The sequence below is a fragment of the Heliangelus exortis genome, chromosome 4 (genome assembly GCF_036169615.1).
Source record: "Heliangelus exortis chromosome 4, bHelExo1.hap1, whole genome shotgun sequence".
Taxonomy (NCBI): Eukaryota; Metazoa; Chordata; class Aves; order Apodiformes; family Trochilidae; genus Heliangelus; species Heliangelus exortis.
The window spans coordinates 34,557,522-34,583,485 of record NC_092425.1 but is presented as its reverse complement, the minus strand read 5'-3'; the positions used below and the strand labels follow the sequence as shown (position 1 = coordinate 34,583,485).

The following is a 25,964-nucleotide window of genomic DNA, read 5'->3' as shown; positions in this document are numbered from 1 at the left end:
CCTCCAAATTCTGCTCCCTGATACTTACAAGTGGGGAATCAGTCAGAGCCTCTGCTCTTCTCTGCCACAGGTACCAGAGGCCACAGGGGGCTCTGATGTGATTCAGGCGTTGTGGAAAAAATCTTTTTCCTTTCATTGGAAACCTCCTCTGCCCTTAACTAAAGCAGTGGGAGCAAATGGTGCAAATCTTGCTATGCAGGCTCTGAAGCTCCCTGAGAATCTGCAGCTACAGAAGGGAATTTGCCTTTCAAAGTGCATGGAGAGCTGGGAAGCCTCGCTACCCAGCACACAATCAGCAATATTCACATTCAGTTTGCTATTAAAATGTGGGGGTTTTACACTTAAAACCACATTTTCTAAACTAAATCCTGGCTTTCAAATGCTAAAAACTACTTCACAACTATTTTTTTTTCTGCTTTCACTGTTCCACATAAATCCCAAAACATCGATGTTTGTTCCTTCAATTTCAATGTGCAGAACAGGTTTGTAGAGAGTCTCATCCTGCATCCTTAAATGAAGTAAAATTTGAATTTTATTGTTATAAATTAAATCCCATAATTTAATTAGGTGGGCATTTGTAAAGGGTCAGATCGATGTCAGTAGTCTCAGCACCATTAGGGACAGTGCTGCTTTATTAACATGGCAGGCAAAACATTGTTTCTATGGATTCTGCATAAGCAGTGTTTAGAAACTTTAATATTTTTTTAATTTCCTGTCTGTGGACAAGCTGGATGGAAAAAAAAAAAGGAAAAAAAAAGAAAAAAAAAAAAGAAAAAGACAAGGTTGTATGCTAAATTGTACAGGTAAACCATTCCAGGCAGTAATTGAGGGTAGAACCTGGATCTGAGTGCTGGAACTCAAACTCTATTTCCAATTTAAAGTCATTCAGTAAAGAGATTGGATTTGCCTGATTAAAAACCTTGAGAGGGGTTATATTTAATATCCACATCTACATTCCATGCTGTGCTCAAATTTAATCTCTGTTTAATAACAAGTTTTCTTAATGCTATCGACTCAGCTAGAAGATACCAGCATCTCTGAAAAGGTATTTTCACAAAAGAAAATAAGTGGTATAACTTCTCCTGCCAAGCTCCAGAGCCATGGGCAGGACCTGAACACCCACACTCACCCCTGCCCTGCAGAGGAAAGGGCCTGAATACCTTGATCCATCAAACACCAATAATTACATCACTCAAAGATTATTTTTTTTCCTGTACATTTACACATAGGCATAGTTGGGGGAATAGTTGTCCCAGAAGTTAGAAAAACTCTGATGTTTTCTGACAGGGTCTTCCAGCTTTTGCTCATTGCTGGTGCTCTCTCTGCACCCCGTGTCTCCTCATTTCAGGTGGGCAGTGCCACGCCAGGAGTGGCTGTGAGCAGAGCTGGGAAATGTCTTGTGACCTGGGGCATCATCCTACATCCTCAGTCTCCTGTGAAATCACCACTGTGCCTGCACCCCAAGAGTTTGTCCCTGTGCTCCCCAGTGTGACAGCAGCCACAGGAGCCCTGGGGGCTCATCCAAGCCCCAGCCACTTGCCCAGGTGAGTGCTTGTAGCTGCACAGAAGGAAGCCACACTGTTTGGTCTCAGGGTTTTTATTTAAACCAAAAATACATGAAGTTATGGTAACTTGGCTTGCTGCCTAAAAGAAGAATGCATTGCATCCACAGAATCACCAATGTTTATTTTCATTCTCTTAGAAATAAATAAAAAAAAAAAGATCATTTATTTTTACTTAAAACTGTTGTTTTCACATGGACAAACCCATTATTCCCACCCCAAAATTCTCCTTTTAATTGACTGTGGCACCAAAATGATCTCCACATCTTCTCAGCAAAAAGAATGTGGAAAATATGCTATGGGTGTAACATAAATATTTTCATTATGAGGCATAGATATTGAAGTGAAGAATGCAATGCATGTGTTAATGTTTGAGGAGAGTCTATTAGCATCTTGGAAATGTTAAGAGATACTGAGAACTGCAGGCGAAAACTGAGCTAAACTCTTAATGTAATAGATAACACTTTTTACAGGAGCGTTTATTACAAATAGAGCATCTTCTGCAGCTTTTCATGAAGTCCCTTATCTCCCAAGAGCCCTCTTCCTCCTTCGTACTTTTGAAGGGAAAGTGAGACAGAGCTCAGGCAGTGATAGCATCCGTTTCCCATAAAATTCTCACCGCTTTCACTGCCAGCTGGAGTGTTCCATTCCCTCAGAACTAAATCACCTTCAGCTGATGCCACAGTCACTCTCCTAGACCCGGTGACACAAAGAGCTGGATTTCTGCAGGCCACTGGTAGCCTCTCCTGCCCCAGCTCAGGGGGGTGCAGACACATTCATGTGTGTGTAAGAACATTTGGAGAGCGAAGCCCCCGTGGTCTTCCCCTCCTCTTCCTCACCAACCTCTCCCCTGACTGCAGGGGCCTTTTGCTTAGCACAGCAAGTGAAAGTGGTGAGGAAAGCCACCCGGAAACGCTTGTTCATGAAGCAGTATATGATGGGGTTGACACAGGCAGAAGTGTAGGACAACAAGTGGATAAAGGAGATGGGAGCTCCCGAGAGCCTCTGGTCTGCCGAGGCGGTGTCGAAGGCGCGCCAGGCGTTGACGCTGAAGATGGGAGTCCAGCAAAGGAAAAACAAAATGACAATCACCACCAGCATCCGGATGACCAGCTTCTTGGCCATTAAGTTGGCAGAAGAGCTGCTGCTTCTCACCCTTTCTATCTTGCCATGGCCAGAAGCAGAGAGCTGTTGCAATGGCATTTTCCTTTTTCTTTTGGTTTTGTTGAGGTAGCATCCGTCTCCGTCCTCGTATTTGGCACTGCAGGTACTTATCTTTCTTTCTGTGTGTAGAAATTAATGCTTAAATAGTCAATGAAATATCTCTGAGCAGTGATTCAAAATTAAAAAATGAAGAATGGAGTCTAAGTCTAAGTAAATAACATAGTTCATGGCTGAACAACTGCTGAAAAGAAAGGCCTACTACTGAGTCAGTCAAGCTGCCCTGCAGCTGCCACCTCCCAACATTCTCATAACTTTACCCAAATTTGTGCAAGAGATGTAAGAACACAGTTTGTTCAAGTACTCACTGAAGATAGTTTTCAAAATTATATGCTTTTATCTTAATTTGGCAATTTGTGTTGTGGTGCTTATTGACAGAAATGGTTCTCACCCGTGGCCAGCAAAAAAATCTTTGTGTTTCTATAACAAACAAATTAGAAATTTAATGTATCCTGCCCAGAGTCTTTGCAAACAAGCCATAGGTGAGGAATTATTTCTAGTGAATAATGGAATACCTTCAATTAACAAATGCATCTGGCAGGATCATGACCACAACTGACCTTAATGTCATTTATGCAAGTAGAAAATTTTCCTTTAATAACTTCAGGATGACTGCTTGTATCTTCAGCTCTACCTGAAATAAAACCCCAAACCTAATTGTAGTGTTACCTCTTGAAGATTTCCTCTGGCTGGCATCGAATTTTATTCCTCTGTAGAGTTCCAATGAAATTAGGCCATATGCAATCATCATTATAATCCCAGGTATAAGAAAGAGTATGAGTAGCAGGAAAGTGTACCTAAACAATCAAAAGACAAACTGAGACCATGGAACAGCACAAAACCAGAAAAACTCCTTTTTCTCCAACTCAGAACTTGGAGGGATGGATTTTAAGATTTCTCTGATTTTTTTTTTTTTTTTTCCTAATATGAAACATTGCTTTGATAGCTCTGGAAAATAGAATCTTTCCACATCTCCTCCTTCATCTTTCCCCAGCAAAGTACAACAGGAACAAGTCTGTTGTGGCTGCAAACCATCTGTCACTCAACCTTGGCAGGACAGAGGAGATGGACACTGTCACTGACTGGGGGGACAGAAGGGGTGTCCCTGACTGTGTGGGACAGATCTGATCTGTAACAGATCAGATCCCTTGCAGCTCTGAATGATGTTGAATTTGCCTTGCAGAAGCCAAACAAGCAGCTGCTGCTTCTCAAAGGATCCCCTGGTCCTGGCAGTCACCACTTCAGGGGGACCTGACTGGCCAAGGGGTCCTGGCACATGAGCAGGGATGGAGCAGCCAGGGATGGATTGTCACCTCCTCTGGGTGACATGCAGAGCCCCTGGGGAGGAATCCTGGGGCTGGGAACCCCCTCACTCAAGGAATCATCTTCTCCTTGGCTGCACATCTGTTACTGTCCTAGGCAGCTTCTCAAGTGGGACCACAGCTTGGGGAAGCTTTGCTGCTTAAATGTATATTCATGAGCCTACAACTCTTCTGCTCTCTGGGACCTTGGTGCCAACTCACTGACACACCTGGGAATCTGCAGTGACAACATAGAGGAGAAAATTATAGCCTGTACTCATTCTGCAAACATCTCAGGCTACCAAAAGCAATGAAACCAATTTTCTCTGTCTGTGGATACGTGGTACCAAAGAGGTGCTTACTTTAATCTTGTTCCCAGTTCCAAATGACCCTTACTAGCCAAAAAAAAAAAAAAAAAAAAAAAAAAAAAAAAAAAAAAAATCTTACATCTTCTCACTGCCAGCTGAAGTGTTTAGTTCTTGTGTAAGGACACAACCTGTAGGTAATATTGTTCTTGGTAGTGCCGCTGTTTGCTTTTCCTGGACATGAATGACTTGGAGCACTGTCTCTCTTCTCATCTCTCTGCCCCTTACAGACCACTCAAAAAGGGCATTGGCAACCTCTCCAAGTTCTCATATTCTTCTTCTCTGCTTCAGAGCACTTGCAGAGAAACAAATTACCAGGCAAGGCAGCACACAGAGGGGTGCTTGTGTGTGTTTGTGTTTTTCAAATATTAATCAAGGATTTCTCTGAAAATACTGAAGTTTGTTACAAATAGGTATATTTTTTTTTATAAAGTAGTAGTCCTAATTGAAGAGTGACATATGCTTTCTTTACAGTGACATCATGTGGGAATCTGCTATGTTGGGTATCATTCCTATGACAAGGGAAAAGCCACAAAAGTTTCAAAATGTAAACACCTTAAAAATATATATATTTTTTTCTTCTCAAGTAAGCATTCTAGAAGTGTAAATGTTTGCAGAAGGCTCAATGCTACCGTGAAATCCTGTTGCCAACAGATAATTAATGATTTTCTAACAATCAGTTATATCTTACCAGGACTGCTGAATGACATCACTTGGCCACAGGAGCCGACACATGTTTGCTGTGGTGTTGTTGTACTTGGTAAAAGGTACCAGTTTGCTATAAATTGGGTATGGTGACATGATGGTAAAGGAAAGACACCAGGTAGCAGCAATCACTTTCAAGGCATGAGATTTTGTCTGCCAGACCCTGGACTGCAGAGGTTTGCAGATGGCACTGTATCTCTCCAAGGAGATGGCAACCAGGTTGAATGTAGATACACTTACAGAGACACCTAAATATATCAAATACAGAAAAAGGTTATTTGTTTTAAAGGTTTTTGAGATCATTTTAATAACTTTCTGTGTGCATATAGAAAATAAGAAACTCAGCTAATGATTTATGTGCTAAAAGATTTATACAAATCATACTAAGTCAGTGAAAGGTGTGTGGGGAATGGGTTTCAGTCTTGATGTTCCTGCTCTGCACCTCTCTTATTCTAGAAGTCCAAGAGAAAACATTCTGTCAAACCATGAAATTCTTATTAACAGGGGAAAATGACAATTTTTTGTCCTAATTCTTCTCTTTGGTGCTATGGTTTACACACTCAAGTAAGTGCACTGAAATTCAAACAAGCTTTTGAAATCAGTGGAATTATGCTTTTAGTTACTCTTTTAGCACAGAAGTTCACAGTCCCTCTTCTGTTTTAATTTTTTTAAGTCTCCTGCTTGAATGGTGATCTGATTTTCTCATTCAACAGAATTAAATGTGTCATCACTTGTTAAATTAGATGCTAATGGAGTTATGAAGCAGGAGAAATGAAATCATGAAGCAGAATCTTTGCCCTTCAAGTGCCCTTCACTTTTTCTGTCCATATGTCAGAAAATATAATGCAGAAGTCTGTGTTTCTGTCACTGAGGTGCTCTAATATGTCACTGCAGGATTATAGATATATCTTTATATTTTGACCCGTGTTAGAACATTCGTGGAGATAATTTAATGAAAGCTCATCCAATGAGAGCAAAATTTGCAATAAAATGCCAATATCTTAGTAGGTTTCTTTACACAAATTATCTGTGATTTAGAATGAAGCTCCTACATTTTAAGCTGAAAGACTGGGAGCATGGGTGACACGGTGGATATTTTGTGTCCATTTGCCTAACACAGCCTCTGTTAACCTCAGCTATTAGTGGGAAACATCCATATTCTGACCCTTCAAATAAAACACCTTCATAACTAAAAACTTTGTATTCAGAAAGATTTCACTGGGATATTTTATAAAGTATTTTACACAGCATGAAATAAGATAAAGATGACAGTGCTCTGGTAATGTTTTATGGTATTTATGGCAGCAATTCATTATGATTGTTTAAACATGGCCTTTAATTTTATTGGTTTTATCTACAAAAAGGTGTTGATTTCCCATTCGCACACTTTAGGTGTGTACTTTCACATCAGATCAAAGTTCTCAAGGGCACGGCTTGAAAGGGACCGAAGGTTTCTGTAATTAACTGAGGGTCTCCCAAGGTAGCAAAAACTTTACGTAATGTTCTCCTTTTCTTTTTTTTTTTTTTTTTTTTTTTTTTTTTAAAGGAACAAGCAAATGCACAAGAAGTATTGGAAGTGAGACAAAATGGCTTACACAGATATTTGTAATCCAGGCATTTTGAAACTCCTGGCTCCACAAGCAAGTGGGGTATGGTACAACATATAAGAGTGGTGCTCCTCAAAGTCAGCCTGGAAAACCTCTCTCTGTATTTTCTGGTCTCCTGGTGATCTCTGATCACACCTGGTCTGTTCTCAAAAAGTGCTTGCTTTGACTCCCAGCTCTGCAAATGACACTTACCTTGGCCTATTTTTTTTTTTTTTTTTTTTTTAATGTATCACTGCTACCAAAAATCTGTGGGCAAAATTTGCCCTTCATAAGAATTGTGCAACCCTCTAACTTCTGGTGGGAGCTCTGAGTGTTGCAAGGAACTCTGGCAGAGATGGGGAAGCAAATGTGTGCACTGGGTTCCTCCTTCAAGCTTGACCACTCAACATCCTTCTCCCTGTCCCTGATCACTGTGTATTTAGTGGTGTTTTGCTGGATCATACTGAGGAAACTACTAAGATTGACACTACAAAGTTGATTCTTGATGATTTTGATGTCTGTTTGCTGGCAGATGGAAACAATCAGCTTTTTACTGGCCTTTAATGATCTTTTCACCTATCTCATTAGCCACTCTTCAAACCCAAACTTCCAAGACTTACCCATGAAGTAAGTGGCAGTTTTGCAAACAGCACTGCCAAAAATAAAATCTTTCAGCAGGTTGGGAATGAGGGTGAATGGCATGCAGAAAAGGCAGAGCATCAGGTCGCTGACTGCAAGTGACAGCAGAAATGTATTGGTGACAGTTCTCATCCGCTTGTTTCTTATCAGCACTGTAATTACCAGAATGTTCCCCAAAATGCTGAGCAGAAATATCAAAGAATACAGCAGAATCCGAATTATCTGATGCAAATCTGAAAGTTGTCACAAGGGAAAACAATCAGTCGTGAAACAGATGACAGGCTATGAATGTTTCATCATTTAATCAACAGGTAAAGCCTTTCAAATGAGCAATTCTGTGCTCAGTTATACAAAGGTTTGTGTCTTTACACTGATATAAAATCAGTGGAAGTTCAAAAATTCTTATTCTGGTCTGCCTGAATTGTATAACATTAGGATACAATGCATGCAATACAGTGTCCATTTGGAGAGTCAAATGTGACTTCTTAAGCCCATGTTCTGCTCACACTACTTAGTCCACCACTCACTCACCATGCAAGTTCCTCCTTTATGTTGAAGCAAGAAATGACACAGCAATCAAAATTATTTTGATACTGCATGATTTTTTTCACCCTCAGACTATTACAACTTCATATTTAATCACTGTCATGCACAGTATCAGATCAGGTAACTTCTGATCTGATCTTAGTGAATTTTTCAAAGAGGAAAAATCAGGTTTCTCCAAGTCCTTAGCAGAGCTGTTCACATTTTTTCCCCGACAGTTCTACTGTTTTAGTTTTCCATTACGTGCAAATTTTATTCTAGCTGAAATTTTACCGTGGAAAACCAGCACATACTGAATTCTATTTTGCCTGTTTCTCATCCTAACTTAGCAGCAAGCAGCTGATTTTGCACTCTCACAGAAAAAGCCTCCTATAATACTTTCTTTCCATAGTATCCGATCTCCCAGCTAGAACTAAAACTGCTGCAAGAAAATTCTTTTTTTTCTATACATACCTTTAGAAGGATAAGGTGGATCATCCACACAGAAAAAAGTGTCATTTTCCAAGATGATATTGCAGAGGAGAGCAGTAATATTGGTTCCGTTCCCGAGGAAGCTGGCATCAACTATTTCCATCCTTCAGTATCCACAGGTTAGCTCTGATGAAGCAGTGGGTGGGTTTGGAACTATCTGCCCATTCCTTGGGTAAACAAACACATTTCAGAATGAAATCTTCAGGAGGGATAAAAGAGAGGCTGTTGTGCAAGGAAGCTCTTCTAACTCTCCGTCAGGAACACCTGGCACACAGAGTCCTGGTCAGGCTGAACAAGATTTATTCCTGGGGCACACCAGTCAGCAGCACAGTGTGTGCACACACACTCACACGTTGCACACACATCCCCCCACAAACACACACACACAAACACACACACACAAACACACACACACATCCCCCTGCCAGACACACACACACATCTCCCACGGCACTTTTTCAGATCCACCCTCCTCTATTACTGACCTACTGTTAGGATTATAAACAGGCTAGAAAAAAGATTGCAGCATTAACCCCTTGTGAGATTGCTTCTGCTCACATCTCTGCAGGATTTCTCAGGGGGAGCCTGGATTGCCACGGCCAATAAATCACAGCCAGTGAGTGAGGAGAGGGATGAATCCGTCTCGCAACCAGCACCATGTAAAATGGTAAAAGTAGCTGAATAAAAGAGAAGAGAAAAACACAGTGATGATTTTGCATGCCCTACGTGAAAACTGTTCTTATATTCATATTTTTTGGAGCAGGCTGAAGGCTGGGGATGCTCAGAAAAATGAGAGCTGTTACATTTACCTCGCTGGGTGAAGTGCCGTATGTGCCTGATCCAGACTCCAGCAGGCCAGTATTAAAACTCACTGGTTTCAATGTTCTTGCATCAAAATGTATGAAAGTATGGTATTGGAACTGTCAATTAATATAGGCAGAAGCCTACACATTTCTCTGTGCCAGGACTTGCATACAATTTGAATACAACCTTGATGAACTGATAAAGTGCAGCACATTAGTTACACATTAGTGTAAAACAAAGCAACCGCGATTGTTTGAAAGAAACATTTTCTTCTGAGTTATGCTTTTTGAATACATAAACATTACCCTCTCTGGAGTTTCCACAAAGTCCTGGGCTTTTATCTTCCAGTATAGACCTCGTTTATGACCAAAAAAAGTGAATTAATATTATAAACTAATCCCTGTTATAGCTTAATGGAAAACAAATTTCACATTTGAAATCTCTTCTAATGAAATAGGCAGAGCAATAGCAGGTTCCTAATAATAGGTTTGGATTCCTTAAATTTGATATACACAGACTGGAAGGCCTGGATTTCTTTTCCAGTCTCACTGGCCTTGCTTTATAGTGCCATTAATTGGACTGGGTATGTAGAAGAGTAGATTGGAAAGTTACAACTAAAGTTTTAATTTCTAAATGATCTTTTCTATAGCAGTGTAGTTATTTTTTTTTCAATTTCTTTTATATTTTTTGCAGTTTCTAAAAATCTGAGATCAAGTTGCCATACATGCAGTGTAAAACTGCCCCAGCTGAAGGAAACAAACATTCACCCAGCAGGATTCAGTTCCAGTTTCAAATGTGTAACAGACTCATAAGAAATTACTCCAGACTGACAAGTTCTTGTTCATTTTTCCACTTGTGAATCTCAAAATGGAAAAAATCATATTGAAGAAATAAAAGTTAAAAGTTGTTTCCATTTTTTAACATTTTGAACTCTAGGTACCAATGTGTCTGAAACCCTAATTTTCTTTTAACTGCCTAATTCACTTTCATTTTTTTTCATATGTTTTCTATTACTATATTTATGGGTTCTACTAATCAACCCCTCTATTAAATGACAAATGTCCATTTAATTAAACATAACTTCTTCTTGTCATTGTTTTAGTTTAGAATTTACTTTTAATTATTCCAGTATTTACTGAACATTTTCTCTGACAGTTTCAAATGATGATAAAATCCCAAACACCTGAAATGGCAACCAAGACAAGTGCTGTTTTGGTAGTGGTTATGCAAAAAATTGTAATGAATGCTTTTTGGAAAGGACTGATGAACTTTTGTTACTTTTTTTGCTCCTCTTCACAGACAACAAAAAGATGCAGACTAGTCTAAGGTGTCAAAACTTCTGATTAAAAAAGTATCTTTTCTTTGAAAATTATATGCTATGGAATAACCAATTCAACAAACCAGTTCAGACCAGTAACCTGACCAGTAGCCTAAGGTGTCCTTTACACTTGAGATGCTGATCCTGCTTTCCATGTCTGTGTGGGAATCACTTCAACACAGGCTTTAAATTTTGGAGCATTTTCTTCTGACATAAATTAACCTTCAGTCTGAATGATTTTGAGCTTTAAGGAGCTATTATGATTATTATAATGGTTGGACCTGCTGCAAAACACAGGCTGGGTAATTGTGTTTAGCAATTCCTTTACTGAATTAAATGTCCTGTAATGGAGTTTGGGTCTTTCTGCAAGCAAGATGTCAAATTACTGTTCTGGGCTTATTCTTAATGTGGAGGAGATCTTCCTGGATTCCTGGCACCTTCTATTAGATCAGCATTAGAGAAATCAGTTCCAGTTGTGTTGAATGGCTGATACTGGCAGTATTTCTTCTGTTACATTTTACCACGGATATGTTACTATTTGGGGTTGGATTCTCTCTGAATTAATTTTTCCCCTGCAGCTTTTATACTGGTTACACAACTGCACCTCTAAGGTGAGGGGTTCTGGTGAGTTATAGCTTGGTTATTCCTCTACCATGAAGAACCAACTACATTATATTATAGTTATACTAAACTATAAACAAATGTTATGTATATAGATGTATAAATCTAACTATATATTAGTTGTACTAAAAGGAGGGATTAATATTTATTGATGTTGTCAGATGCAGACTGAGGCTGTGTTCTTGTCCTCCCCCACTGGGCTTCTGAACTTCCAACCTGTGTTGTGTTGAGTCTTCCAGGGAGCCTCCAGGACCTGAAAGAAGAGAAGAAAGAGTGTGAATGGAAGTCTTGGGGAGACAAAGGGAACAGGAATGAAGACAAGAATGTGGGAACCATTGGAATCGAAGAGATTGCACTGGGGCTACTGTATTGTATCCTGTATTGGAGCAGAGAGTGAATTATCATTCTGTGTACCTGCCCTGATCTTGTCATATCTGAAGAACAACAGGAGGAACAGGTGGGTAATTCATTCCTTGTAAGCAGGGGGTTTCATACCTTCCAGGAGCATCAAAGACCAGGTCTAAAATCTTTTCTAGTTATTTTACAGTCTTTCCCAGATGCTAACAAACAGAGATGAACAAGGATTTAAATAATGGTGTATTGAATTTTTTTTCCCCTCTTTTCCTTTTCTAATAATTTATGTAATCCTATTTACCTTTTTTATAGCTACTGAGAATTGAACTGATGTTTTCATCGAAGACCATAATATAAGCGAGTTCACAAACCTCTTTTCTGCATAGTACTATCTAGTTTAGAGCCATACACTGTTCATGAAAAATAATAATTGTTTTCTACTTTGCAGCAATTTTTATTCTCTTATTTTATCAGAAAGATTTTTTTGCAGTTCTTCAAAGTCAGTTTTTACTTCTCTATTCAAATGACTTAGCATCAGCTAATAACTCTTTTACCTCACTCCTCTTCCCATTTTCTGGAGCACTTATGAAAGTGATGTAAAGCTCCTCCTAGAGAAGCAATGAAGAAACAAACCAAGAAGTGATACAGCAGCTCAGTGATGGGTGTTGTGCCCACAGTGTGAGCGAATAATCTTTTAAGTTAAAGAAACAGAACACAAAGCCTGAAGCACACATGCAGCTCACTGAAAGTATTCTGGGAGTTCCTAAGATCTTGAGCTGCATGGACACCACTAAATCCCTGGCTCTGCAGCCACATGATGCTTATGGGTGCCAGAAACTTGGCTTCCAAGGAATTGCCTCTGCTAGCCAGCCTAGGGAGAGAGTGGCTGCACTCTTAGTGGTGGTTGTTGTTGTTGGTTTTTTTTTTTCTCTTTTGTCTGGAGAGAGATGGAAATCAGACCTTTCAATTCCACTCCCACAAAGGCAGCCCAGAGCCACGTTTGCATGGCAGCTCACTGCTGGATGTGCATACTCAGGTGACATTTGCCAGGCTGATTGTCCTGAATTACCTGTGAGCAGATGGCTTCATCCTTTGCCATTCAGGGCTTCCCAAAGCAGGGCCACTGGTGGTGGCAGTGGCAGAGCCAGGCTGTGTATGTTGGACTCTCAGAGAGCTCTTGTGGAGGACTTGGTGTCATGTTCTTCACCTCTGGAAGTCCTCAGTGCAGCTGAGCAGCAGTGGTGCCACCACTGCATGGTCCCTCTCAAGGAGGGGAGGTGCTGGCCGGGGTGCAGATTGGTACCAGAAACACCATAAAGCCAGAGCACATTGCTCACATTGGTACCAAGGGGATGTGGTGAGAAGAACCAGCTTCCCCGGGATGGGAGGAGCCCCTCACCCAGCCCTATCCCAAGGGATGGGCCAGTTAGAGTGTCCAGGCATGGTTCCCAGGCACATGCAAGGAGGCTGCAGGCAGTCAGGCCATCTCCCACGGCTGGAGGCTCCATGCAGTCAGCAGAAATGCAAAATGGACCAAAGGATGCAGCCTGCTGTGTGGAGCCTCTTGGCTCAGTCCCATTCACTGCAGGCAGCAAGGGAGTGGAGGGGGGCAGAGGGAAGAGCAGAGGCACAAAGGGCTGAGGGATAAGTGCTGAGCCCACACTCATTCCAGAGGGTGTGAAATTCATTTCAACCAAAAGCTGAAGGAGTGAGGCCATGCTACCTCATGCAATGCCCAGCACCTGTGTAGTTACAGCTTAAAACAACCTGAACCATCTTGTCCACAAACTCAAACCTCTAAATCTGCAAGGGGTGGCTCTCCCCTACAAAATGTGCCTGGACCATGTGTCCAGAGATTTCTGCCTGTTGTTCCCATCCCAGTTTTCCTTCTGAAGGTGCCAGACTTAAGGACTGGCCTCTGTTTCCAAGGGTTTCATTCCCCTAGAGCTCTTCTAAACATTGGCGTCACATTCACACCATTGTTTTTTCTCTGGCAACATAGTTCTAAGCAAGAGATTACATATATTGTTTAATAATTTTACTATTTCATTTGGAAGTCCTCGATGAATACCATCTGATCCTGGGCTGAGCTGGATTCAGTGTCTGCTCATTAAATTGCCAGGCTAAATGAGTAAGAATTTGCTCTGAACTCCTGACTCCCCTTTTGGAGAGTTTTTCTGCATCAAACTATGAAGATCAAAGAGCTTTGTTTTTCTAGGCATTTTTTTTTTTTAACATAGATTTACTCAAATTTACAGCAAATGGTCTTAATGTTTGGACAGTTCTGGGTTGCCTTTTTAACATCATTTCTATCTCCACTACATTCAGCTCATTGCATGATGGATCCCTCTGTCATGCAGATCAGTTTTATCTCACTGTCTTCCTGCAAGCTTTAAGAGAGAGGGGGGGAAAAAAAGGAGTCTGTTTTAATGAAATGCTTGCTATTTACAGATGTAATTTTATTACTTAGGAGAAACAAAAACCTGAAGGTCTGTCCCACTTGAACTTAATAATGCAGTGTCTGGGATGCTGGAACTTCTTGGCTAGAACTTCTTTTGAGGTGGCTGCTATATTAGCAAAACTGATTTATTAATAAAATTGGCTTTGTTGATTAGGAAATATTTAGTTACCATACTGTACCTGTGCAGACAGTTTAGAGAAAAGTATTCATGAAGATTTTTTCCTTGTATTTGAAGAGGAGGAGGACTGCTAATCCATGATAACAGAAGAATCTGCTGTTTTTAATTTATTTTCTTAACTCTTAGTCCTGATCCTTTTATTTCCCTGCAATGTCAAATCCTGAGCAGACTGGCTTTGCAGCCAGAACAGTTGCTGTGCTCTGTCATTTCATGGTATGTGTATAATGCCTTTCTCATCCAAAACAAAACCACATCATTTTCCAGTTGTCTCATTCTTTATCCTGAAGAAGAAGCATCTGTTCTGTTTTTTCATTAGTTTGACAAAGATCTTTACTTAAATTTAAATAGAAACTTCACTTGTAAAATGATGAATTTGGAAAAGCTTATCTTTGTCTTATGTCAAACCTACAAATAATTATGGGTTTGCTTCCAGCTCTTTCTTTTGTCCTGGCAAATGAAGTAAAAGAAATGAATTAGAAGAAATGTATATGAAAAGTCATGGACTACTTCTCATTTGTCAGGGCTGTGCTGGCATTAGGCCACTGACTGAGTTACTCATACAGATACAGACTGCAGGGAGATCTGAATTAGGGAGTGCTCACTTCCAGAGAACACACAAAATTCTCAGGAATACATTTGCTTTAAGCTTTTTCAAGATGATCTGACACTGATTCCTATCAGTGTCTCACAGTAACTGCGGTTCAGACAAATTTATATCTTACTCATCTGGACTCAATAACGAGGATGAGATTTACTTCAGAGCACCTTGTACTGAAAATGCATTTGCCAAATGCAGAGGGAAATGAAGGCAAAGCAGGAGCTCTGGCTGCCTCTGGGGTGCATCTCCAGGGGTCCTGTCTGACAGTGCTGTGGCACAGAGCTCAGCAGCTGCCTGGAAGACTCTGCAGGTCTTCATATGATGCTCCATATGGACACATCTCAGGGTATATTTTAAATTATTTTGGGGGTGACCACTTTTCTTTCTTTTAAAGTGACACTTCATAGTATTTAATTTTCTTGGATTTTTGCAGTATCCACCTGACCTATACGGCACATTGATGCCTTCACAACCATCCAGTCAACTCCCAGCTTGGGGCTCTGATTTTTGGAAGATGTTCAGGGCTCACTGATGAGGCATATATTGTCTCTGTAAAGCTTCAGGTCCAATTTTGTAACCACATTAAAATTTCTGTGGGTTTTCTGGGAGAAAGAACAGATAGAATTTCCGTTTTGCTCCAGAGACTGTACTGCAAATGTTGTATAAAGTTTAGGGAAAACTGTTTCAAAGAAACATGTGTGTATGGTCTGTCCAGTGTAACATAAGAGCACATAAAAATCCCTCTGACACTCTGTGACAGCCAATAAGATACCATTAGTGAGGTTTCAGATGAATCATTATCCACTTAGTCCTTCCACAGGGATTCTTGTGTGTGTTTTGATTCATTCTGACACTTCTCAGCCAGTGCTGGCCTGTCAGTGGGCTCAGCTGCATCTCCTCTCCCCATACACCTAACTCTCCAATTAATTGTTAAAATTGAGGGCAGACGTTATAATAAGCTCTCTGGACAACTGAAGTTGACCCTTTTCCTTTTCCTGGCTTAAGTGCTTGTAAGAAATTCATAGAAACCCACGAGAGAGGAATATAGGTATTTTTTAAAGGTGCTTGATTCTGTTGTTGGCTACAAACTGGGTTGTACAGCTCTATTTTTTTCTTCACTATGTGAATAGATTAGTTTGCCAAAAAAAAAAAAACCCCAAGAGTCCAAGATTCAAGCTAAAATGCAAGAAAATATCTCTTCACAACCTAATGTTGTGGGTGCTACAGCAAGATGCCAACTTACCAGTATAAATACATGGGTCAAGGTGTCACTTTTTAATAATTGCCTTAGCACTTGGTACAATTAAGGGGCTCCTTTGAGCACATTTTTGCATGCTAGAGGAGCATCAAAGTCAAAATCCATCACATGTTCTAAGGTACCAGCCACCTGACACAGTTTTCCGAGATATGGTGATGATTCACTTTGTAACAAACAGATTAAAAAATCAGGGGCTGCTGCCAGAAACAGCCCCCATAGGTTATAAAGTCAGAAACAAAATGATCTGACTGTTCATGCTGCTCATCTGCTTGAGAAAGCTCAAAACTGGAGCAGACTGCTAAATAAGCCCCTACCTGTAACATCTGAGAAGCTTTTAAGATTCCAGTTAAGCAAATAACAAGGAGTCTTTTATCCCTAGGGATTTTCACTAGGAGGTCTCACAGAAGTATATGGAAGCAGCTAGGTCTGTTAACACAAGTCACCATGAGTTTCATTTTAAAGATAAAGGAAGCTCAGGAAAGTGAATTCTTTGGCATGGGCCACTCAAGGAGCTGCTGGAAAAGCCAAGAAAAGGAAGGCAGTGTCTGCAGGCTTGGTCAGTGCTGTCTTTGTCTGACAGCTCTGCTCTCAGAGGATGCCAGGCTATGCAGATGATGTTAAGATAAATATCTTCCCACAGTTCTGCAGAATAAGATCAAGGATGTTGGTTTCACCACCCCAAGTCAGTGAGGGCCTGGCTGTGCAGTTAGTGGGAAGGAAAGAGAGCAAGTCAGCAGATGGATTATTGAATTGTGAATTGTCTGAAGCCAGGGCTTTAATTTAAGATTCCAAAGTTTCTGTGTGTTACTACTTATGGAGAGAAGTTACTTGGTGTTTCATGACATCTGCATTTTTGGAGGAGTATCAGTTTATGTACCAGATAATAAATACCTTTAAGGTAGTACTATTGAAATTGGTTCATTGGCCTCTGAATTCCTAATCCTTGGGTTAAAGGAACCTATGAGAAAAGTTTTATCTCTATTAGAAAAATACTGAAAACTACACTTACATAAGAAAATGCATTTAATCAACATCTTTGGTTTTTATAGGAATCATAAAATTTCTATGAACAGCAGTCCTCTGATTTGATTTAAATTTGCACAAGTCTGCACCAGAAATCAAACGTAAAATTTGCTTATATTTTGATAAATTCTCTGCTACTCAGTAGCTAAAGAGATGAACGTAGCTTCACTTTTTTCCCAAAGAGACTAACTGGTTAAGTCTTTCATCAACAACTGGATTTTTGTGAATGAATTTCTGTTACTTAAAACACTTCAGACTATGAAGTGAGGGTAAAAAAATCAGAAAAAAATGGAGAGCAGAGAATAAAGGATTTGCAGTAGGGTTTCTGGTCATGAAACAGCCAGTCAGAGAATTCAGAAGTATCTAAACATTTTAGGAGATATTACAAACCTTTGGAAGACCTTTCTACCATTACCAGTGGTTACAGCATAGAAAGCTCCTATGGTCTAGAAATGTCTCCCAGCAATTCCCACAAAAAAATCAATGCTCTCTCCTTAAAAGTACTTAACACAGGTAGGGTTTTGATCTAATAAAAAGCAACAGAGTACATGATGTCTAGGATGTTTCTCTTTTTTCCATAGTCACAATTTTGAGTGAAGGAGTACTCAGTCAGATATGATGGGTTGTTCCCTTCAAGGTCTGGGGTTCCTAGGAAGAAAATAAAATTCTGAGTTAGGCATGACTATGTGTTTCATTGTACACAATTAAGTATTTGATTGTTTGAGTCTTTTTCTTTTAATATGACAATCTCCAGGCCAGTTTTGGGGTTTTTTGGTGGGGTTTTTTTGGGGGTTTTTGGAGTTTTTTTTTTTGTGGTTTTTTGTTTCGTTTTTTGTTTTTTGGTTTTTTTGGTTTGGTTTGGTTTGGTTTGGTTTTTTTTTCTGTTTGTTTGTTAACAGGAATTCTGCTAATTTGGACTAATTATTAAACCAAGTAAGATGAGGTACAGAGAGACCTTCAGGAGCAAAGATACTTTACCCCTGCTGAAGTTCTGTTCCAGGTCTTCATTTCTGGAATCTTTATTTTTACTGGTAAATTAGACAAATTATCTCTGCATTTTCGAGTTTTTTTGAAAGGTAAAATGCTGCCCAATAACTGGAATATAAATCTGACAATCAGACATTTTTTAGAAAATGAGAGAGGCAGGTCAAGCCCATAGTGATACCAAATTCATTTATTTCAACAATTGTGCTAAGCTGTCCTGGGAGTATTTGATAGTATTTCCATACAGAGTAATTTCAAAATATTATTCACACACTGAAAGATTGAAAATAACAATTTCCAGAGTTTCACCACAGATGGGCTGTTAAAAGATAGCATTCTTTTCTTTGCTGTGCTTTTGTCTATATAAGTCTTAAGAAAACACACTGCGAGGACCAATTCTTGGTGTTAGTTTGGACTATTTGCCCTTGTTTATACAATATTACATTGTGCAGGGAGTTAATGTGACTGAAAGCATGTAAGTTTTTAATTTATTTTCATTGTTTAGTCTTTGCTTACATTATAAAACTGTTTTAAAGCTGCCAAAGAGAAGACTTAGCTCTCACAAGAAGGGAGAAACAAAAGTCCAAGGACAAATTCTGTTCTAAATTCTCTGTGGTCAGTTTGATAGAGCCAGGCTCAGTTAGGCAGCTATGGAATTCCCAGATATTCAGACAAACACATCAGAAGTTGAATTTTTGGGATGTAATCCTTGTATGCAGAACAGGTATAAGAACCACCTTCCATTTTGCTTCAACAAATAACTTAAAATTTGCACACGATGTGGATGGTTTCTTTTAATAACATTTTGTGTGTCTGAAGTAATTTTTTTACATTTGCAATTTCATGCATCCTGGTTTGGCCCCTTCTGGGATCGACTGCACTGGTGTTTGTGCTTTGTACAACCCGAGCAGGGCAGAACAGTCACACAGGATACAAACTGTGGCTGCTGTGTCACTTCTTGCACAACTTATTTCTTTCCAGTGTTCTCCTTTTATCCTAATGCATTCTTTTAGCAACCCTGTAATGTGGGGAAAATGAATAAATGGAAACTGGAAAGGTGTTTCTGATGATAAAAGGTCACTGACAATTAGTATTTTATTTTACAAGCTTTGCTTATTTAGTTTGCTGGAGCAAGTAAGTTTTTTAATTTTAATACTTTCAGTGGTATACTTGCAAAATGCTTCCAGATTCTACTCTCACTTACTCTGGTTTTAAACCCAGTAGAATCAGAAGTATAATCTTTCTCAAACCATAATCTTACAGTGATCTTATCTCTTTAAATTTCATTTACATTTCAGTTAGAAAGCCAGAGGTGTCAGGTGCCATCTTATACTTTATAGAGACAAACCTCCCCACAGTCTTCACATAATTCTTAATAAATGCCCCTAAAAGTTGTTATTAGAAGTCAAATGGGAATGCTCTGGCAAAATAAAAAGTAAAGCACTATTTATTTCCTTAGCTGTTAAACTGAGCCATTTCATACTGGAATATCTTGCTCACAAGACCTTATATAGAGAAGGCTGGAAGTTTAAAACTGGATTCTGTGAGAAATATTCAAATCAATTCTAAAAAACTCAGATCGTGATGTAAATTGCTAAATAAATTTTGATTTTTTTTTTTTGTTTTAGGAAGGAGTAGGTTGTAGATCATATACAATATTGTCCAACCTAAAATGACAGGAAACTTTTGTTCTTCTACTTCTGCTTAGTATCCAAGCCCTTCCAGATTTATTGCTGTTCAAGGAGAAACTGCCAGTACAAATTGACATTTCTTTGGTGAAACCCAGCTTACTTAGCAAGAAAGCACTAAATCTCATTTCCCTGGATAGTACAGGGGAATAAGAAACAAAATAGGATTTTTCTGCACTTATACTTTTCCTGTCATCCTGTTCATTACATGGTGAATTGTTTAGTTAGTGACATGATGACAACTTCTTTTCCTCTGTCCCTTCTTCTGTGCATCCTCATGAGTGCTTCTTTTGCTCTTGCCCTTCCCATCTGTGTAAATTTTCTCCTCCTTTAAGACATCTTAACCAAAACTGTGTATTTGCAAATAGCACCTTAAATCCTGAGTGTTCATCCCTTAGGCCACTGAGCTGTATTCAGTACCTTAAACAGGGGGATTATTTCCAGTTCTAAACAGGGGGATTATTTCCAGTTCTAAAGAGTAGAAAAATAATTAGGTCACCAAGACTTCTGCCCTTGGGTAAAGGTATGAAAGCTACTAGTACCTTCCTTGCACAAGTATTTTTTTAATTTTTATTTTTTTTTTACAGTGTATTAACTCATGTCACATTTAAAGCTCACTGAAAGTTACCTTTGCATGGCTATTGATGTTTGGGGGGTTTGATGTCCTAACCCAGTGCATAGTGATGCAAAAGCAAAGTGTTTTTCTAAGTGAATGTTTGACTATAAATTAAATATGCAGACATGCATTTTGTCCTCCAACCCAAACTGGCTCTATAGGCTATTTAAATCTTTGCCCCCATTCATATGCTTGTTGCAAACCCTTACAGTGATATTTGGGGAAAAAAATTAACTTTGTTTGAAAAGAGCTTCCTTCAAAGAATCAGTGTTATCTCCTGCTATTATTTCCCTTTATGTCAGTACATATGTGGGTGATACAAGCTTATGTGTCACCTCCTTGATCTAAATCTTTATGATGTTGCCTTTATTATTAATCTGATTTTATCCACTGTAGGAAGAGTGGGTCCTTCCACTGCTGAACAACTGCAGTGGGGTATTTTAATGCTATGTTTTAGGTTGATGCTATACACTCCATCCAGAAAATTTACCTTGCAGAAATTTACCTTGCCCTGCTCTCTATCATTGCAAGCCTGAATGCAGTGTCAAAGCCCAGGACGTTTTTACCTACATTGACTACTGGCATTTATCCACATATTTAAGATGGCACATTTTATTCCATCTCCTCCAGCAAATAAGCCCTTTTAGTGAACAGTGGGTAGCAATGCTGGCCATGGGGATCCTTCCTCTGAAGATCAAAAGCCATCAATGACAGAAGTCCCTAGGGAGGGTATGGCATCACCCCACTGAGGAGGATGATCTATGACAAGCCATTAGATCACAGGGACTTCTGGAGTTGGATCAGGAAAAGTCTGTCTTTAAAATATTCTGTACCTTAGCTGTCTAATGTGTCCCATTTATTCTTCTGACACTACATATTCCTCCAATTACATTGCTTTATGGCTGCTTACTCACCTTAATGACTGATGGCCCCAGCTAGGTCAAATCTCTACAGCTCTTCTAAGTTGTTTTAGGATTTTCATATCTTGTGTCTTCACTTTCTGGTTTTGTGATGAATACAAATAATTCCAACCTTTCTTCAGCCTTTTAGTCCTATGACCTCTGTGAATATTTCCTAATTTTTTTCTCTCTGGTATTTCTGGGAACACGTTGCAAAACAGATTATAAGATTCAGTCCCATATCCTGTCAGTTAATAAAATAGCACTATCTTTTTTTTTTTTTTTTATAGTACTTCTGTTCCTGTTTTGATTTAGCAAGTTTGTTGTGCATTGGAAAAAAATTATTTACTGAGCTCCAAACAGTGATGCAAAACAGAAAACCCAACTGCAGTTTTATATTTAATTTGTTTTGGTTTTGGTTTTTTTTTTTTTTTGCTTTCAATGCACAGAGCTTCATCTGAAACCAAGTCATCTGGGTTTGTTTTGCTGGGTACAATATTACATTTTTTCCTTTAAGATTTGTATACAAATTTGTATTTTGGGGGTTAGTTAAAGCAAGGCAGCCTGTGTTCAGCAGCTCTATATCCAGCCTTCAGATCAGTGTTTTTCACATGCTTGTTCTTCCACCTCATTGTTTTACTTTTTCCAGGTGGTTGTTTTGAATTACTGTGTTTGTTCTTATTATGAACTTATTCCCAGTTAAAATCTGTTCGTTTAGTTGCATATCATAAAGCACAACAATTCAACAATTCCTGTAACAGGCAGCATCAATACTCATTCTTTTCAGATCACTTGCTGCAACAATCTATTCCTGCATATAATCAGAGGAACTATGTTTAGAAATTAGGGCTCAGCTTTACATTTTGACATAATCTCTTTTGAACTAATACAGGACAATTGCAAGTATTTCAATATAGAATTCTTCAGACCCCTGCCACTGTCTGAGATCTATCAGAGGAGTCTCTGGTCCATAGTTGGTGAAGATATTTATTCAGTGCCCAGTGCTCTCTTTCTAAGGTATAAAGCATTTGTCCATACAAGGAAAGAAAAGCACTATCTGGGGAGACAAAACTATGAGAAACATGATGAAGGTTCAGCTTTCCATGCTCAGTTCATTCAGCAGTTCCAGTTTTCCTTTCTAGAACTTCTGTCTTTCTTGTAAGAGCAGACATCAAGTTAAGGAAGCAGAAATCGAGGTAAAGGATATCTGAAAAAATTCTAGTAATGGAAGTGAAGATCTCTGTGACCCAAATTTGAGTCCTTCTTTTAACAGTTACAGTATCTGGTTATTTGTGTCCTACAAAACTGCCAGAAAAAGAATCTCAAAAACTCTTTAAGAGCATCTAGATCTGCTTGGTTTATTCTTCACTTTTGAATCTTCTATCTGAAAATGTAACAAACAAGAAAGCCAATCAGCCTGCCAGTCCCTAATAATAATTACATTTTTTAAATAGAAAAAGGACAAATCCACTTTGTTAACAAATCTGAGGAATAAAAAGTGCCTAGAATTGATACCCAAGGACAGACCATAGTTCTGCTTATTAAAGATTAAGAAGAGGAAGGCTATGGTTTAGACACTGAGTAATGTACTCAAGGTGAGACACTGACACGAGTCTGTAGTAAGTGGTACATATTCCAGGCAGCAAACAAAAGTATAACAAAGTACTTTAAAACATTTATTACATTTCCCACAAAAGCCAAATTCCCATCCTGCAATAAGTAAGGACATGGTTTAGTGGTGGACTGGGCAGTGTTAGGTTTATGGTTGGACGTGATGATCTTTTAAGAGGTTTGGACATGTACACAGGCTGTGTATGTGTCACAACAGACTTGCTGATGGTGGAGATACAATTTAAACTTCAGATATAAAATATATATGAAGTGCATCTATTATTTAGTATATAAACTATATTTGTTGTATTTGTGGTTTTCTTCAAAATGGATCTAGATCAACAGACTCCATTTCTGTTTTAAGCCCAAGAAAATCCTACCCCTGAGTAATTATAACTTAATAGTAAATGTACACATGGGATTTTACAAACCAGAATGTTACTGCTAAATCCTGTCTCATTTGATTAATAATAATAAAACACATGAGAAAATGGACTAAAACTAATAATACTAGAAAAATTATAGACTTTGTGCATGTTACGTGTTTTACATGCCTGATAATTCAGTTGCTGCTATGACTCAGCAATGCTATTAAAAAATACTAATGATAGATATTATGACCTGATATTATGATCCTCTCTAGGGAGGCTTACATCTATCTAAAGCCAAGGTCTGGTAGGAAATTACCTAAAATCCAGAACTGAAGTGATGTGAAACTCCTAAAACTGGACTAGTAACTGGTAGTCAAGTCTAGCTCTTATGTTCAGCCACATATTAGATAAAATAAATTACTTCCCATGAACAATAGTTTGCAACAAGAGCTGGTTTTTGCCCTGATAAGTAAAGAGACATCATCTCAGCTTCCTACAACCTTCAGATTGCATCAGTGGTATTTTAGAAAAAAAAAATCTCATTACTCCTCAGAAGGAGTCGTTTTTATATAAAATATTGAAACATGTCAAAATATACACTGTCACTTTTTGGGCAGTAATTTAAATAAAGGTTAGAATTGATCACTAACAGAAATTTCCTTTTCTTGCATTTCTAGGTTTTTGCTACACCTCTGTGTTATCAGCTAGCAAGAGTATATTGTGGTTCTGATTACACAAGGGAACCAGTGGCTGTTATAAAGGTAGGCTTGCAGGACTGGTCTGTAACTGAGATTAAAATTTAATATACATTAGTCTAAGAGTGATAATACAAAGAGTGAGCACACTGAGCACAGGACTGAATACGTTATACTTTGAAAGAGCTTGCTCAGATGAGAAATACAGAAAGTAGCTGTCTGAATCTGATATTTTAGTTCATTGTTGAAGTGATGCTAAGAGCTTGAGTTTGAGGATGTGAGTTATGGATTTGAAACCCTCATGACTTAAAATGGTTCCTGGAGGAGAAAAAAAAAAATGAAGGTCAGGACAAGAGTAGCTTTTTTTGCTATAAAAATTATAAATTATATGAGAGATAAATGATATGAGAGAAAAATTCTGTGCTCTCCTGTCTGAAGAAAGGCAAATTTGGAGGGCTTGCTTGGGGAGGAGGGTGCACGTGTGGTTGTGGGTGGAGTTTTTTGGTTGGGTTTGTTTTAAACCTGGGCTTCTGTGGCACTTGCTGGCTAGGATCCAGCCATCCTTACATGAGACCAAGTCTGCCATTAGGGACTGCAGCCACTGACATTCTCCTGACAGTGTCTGGTGTGGCACAAGAAAAAGGACCCTGGAGATATGCACAGCATTTGCAGTAAGTTATCAGGCTGAACACAGTGTGTAGCTCTCCCCAGACAGAATTAATTGCTTATTACTCAGGGTGTAAAGGAAAAGTAAGTTGTTTTATCTCCAGTAGTGACAATGATTGCATGCACAGCCCTGTTCTGCAGTGTAGCTCATTGCCTTACCCTGCCAACAATACCTGCACCCATCCTCAGCACAGGTAAAGGTGCAGGTCCCCACTCTGGTCCCTCCCCATCCCTGTTCTCCCAGCAGAGAAAGGAGCCCTAAGAGAAGACTCCCTGGCTTGGAATTTCGAGCAGCAAGAGAATGAAAAATGAAGGTGGAACCAGAGCTTGGTTTTGTTGACACTGCTGGGGTTTTGTTGAGCTCCCTGACCCAGTAACTCTGTTATTAAAGGCAATTGCCTCCCTCAGTGATACCTGCAGACAGCTCTGCTTATTACATCAACTAATAGAGGTGTGGGGAGAAAAAGACAACTTCTAAGCACTCAGTGCTTCCTTTGAGTCTGTTTCCTTTTTACTGCCAGGTTTTACACTCCAGGAAATAAACTGGTCTTCAGAATCATTAGGAAGCATTAAAATGTAATTTTTCTCATGTGGCCTTAAAAATGACAGGATGATGTATCCGTTGCTTCATATCCTCTCCTCAATCTAAAAGCCAGCAGAGGAAAGAGGGAGAGAATATAGGTGAAATATTTCAGATACTGGCTATGTAATTTTTACTTTTCCCTTGCCAAATTCTTGATAATTTCCAGACTTGCAGTGGCAGATAAATATAAGGCACTTGGAATACCAGTATCAGTTACAGCCAACTGCAGAGACTTTACACACACACACACACACACACACAAAAACCAAACAGTAAAGAAAGGTATAATATAACATTGTAGATCTCTGCAGCTGTTAAAGGGGGCATTCAAGAAGTGAGTTGTTATTCAAGGGTGCAAGGCAGAGATGAAGAGAGGAAAAGACCACAAAAAAATATAAAAATCCCAAATAACAAAACAACAATAACAATAAAGAATACAACAGAAAACCAAGAGCACCTACGACAGTCTTTCTGATAAAACCAGCAAGCTATCTTTGGTATGTGGCACTGGACATCATAAAACCACTGAGTGCTGACTGTACTGCAGTTGGTTATTTGCAATTTAAAAGTAAATCATGGTGGAAAAGCAGTAATTGTCAAACATATATCATATGAACCAAGTTAACCCCGTTATGTGATACCAGGGGGACAGGCTAAGGAGTTGGCTGGGATTTCTGCCAGTGCCTGTTATTTAAGTGCTATTTTTTAACAACGATCCTGAATTTCTCAAGCTGCCATGCAGTAAGATCCTTGTAGAGGAAACAAAGGAGAAGCATCCACTTAAGCATGAAATTTCTTAACTGGATATGGTAAAGATACACGAGAAGCAGCTAGCAGCACTTG

At 39.1% G+C, this 25,964-nt stretch overlaps 1 protein-coding gene across 5 annotated transcripts; it reads right to left on the bottom strand.

Moving 5' to 3' along the window:
• Nucleotides 1–1,581: 1,581 nt before the first annotated feature.
• On the bottom strand, nt 1,582–9,299 carry CCKAR (cholecystokinin A receptor). Of its 5 annotated transcripts, XM_071743795.1 has the most exons (8): nt 9,203–9,299; nt 8,879–9,070; nt 8,376–8,560; nt 7,361–7,612; nt 5,141–5,402; nt 3,453–3,580; nt 2,718–2,845; nt 2,314–2,610 (listed from the first exon to the last, which is right to left on the bottom strand). In XM_071743795.1, the coding sequence occupies exons 3-8, from the start codon at nt 8,494–8,496 to the stop codon at nt 2,434–2,436; spliced, it is 1,068 nt and encodes a 355-aa protein (XP_071599896.1). In that variant the 5' UTR covers nt 8,497–8,560; nt 8,879–9,070; nt 9,203–9,299; the 3' UTR covers nt 2,314–2,433. The 5 variants fall into 5 exon arrangements, with proteins under 5 accessions (XP_071599892.1, XP_071599895.1, XP_071599893.1 ...); XM_071743791.1 differs by having other exon boundaries at nt 1,582–2,845; XM_071743794.1 differs by having other exon boundaries at nt 1,582–2,845; nt 7,361–7,471.
• Between the last annotated feature and the right edge of the window lie 16,665 nt (nt 9,300–25,964).

Excerpts from the sequence above, each read along its gene's own strand:
- CCKAR (XM_071743791.1), bottom strand. The coding sequence starts at position 8,496 with ATGGAAATAGTTGATGCCAGCTTCCTCGGGAACGGAACCAATATTACT. Across the intron at positions 7,613-8,375 it reads TCCACCTTATCCTTCTAAAG|ATTTGCATCAGATAATTCGG; the intron begins GTATGTATAGAA and ends GACAACTTTCAG. Across the intron at positions 5,403-7,360 it reads AACTGCCACTTACTTCATGG|GTGTCTCTGTAAGTGTATCT; the intron begins GTAAGTCTTGGA and ends TGATATATTTAG.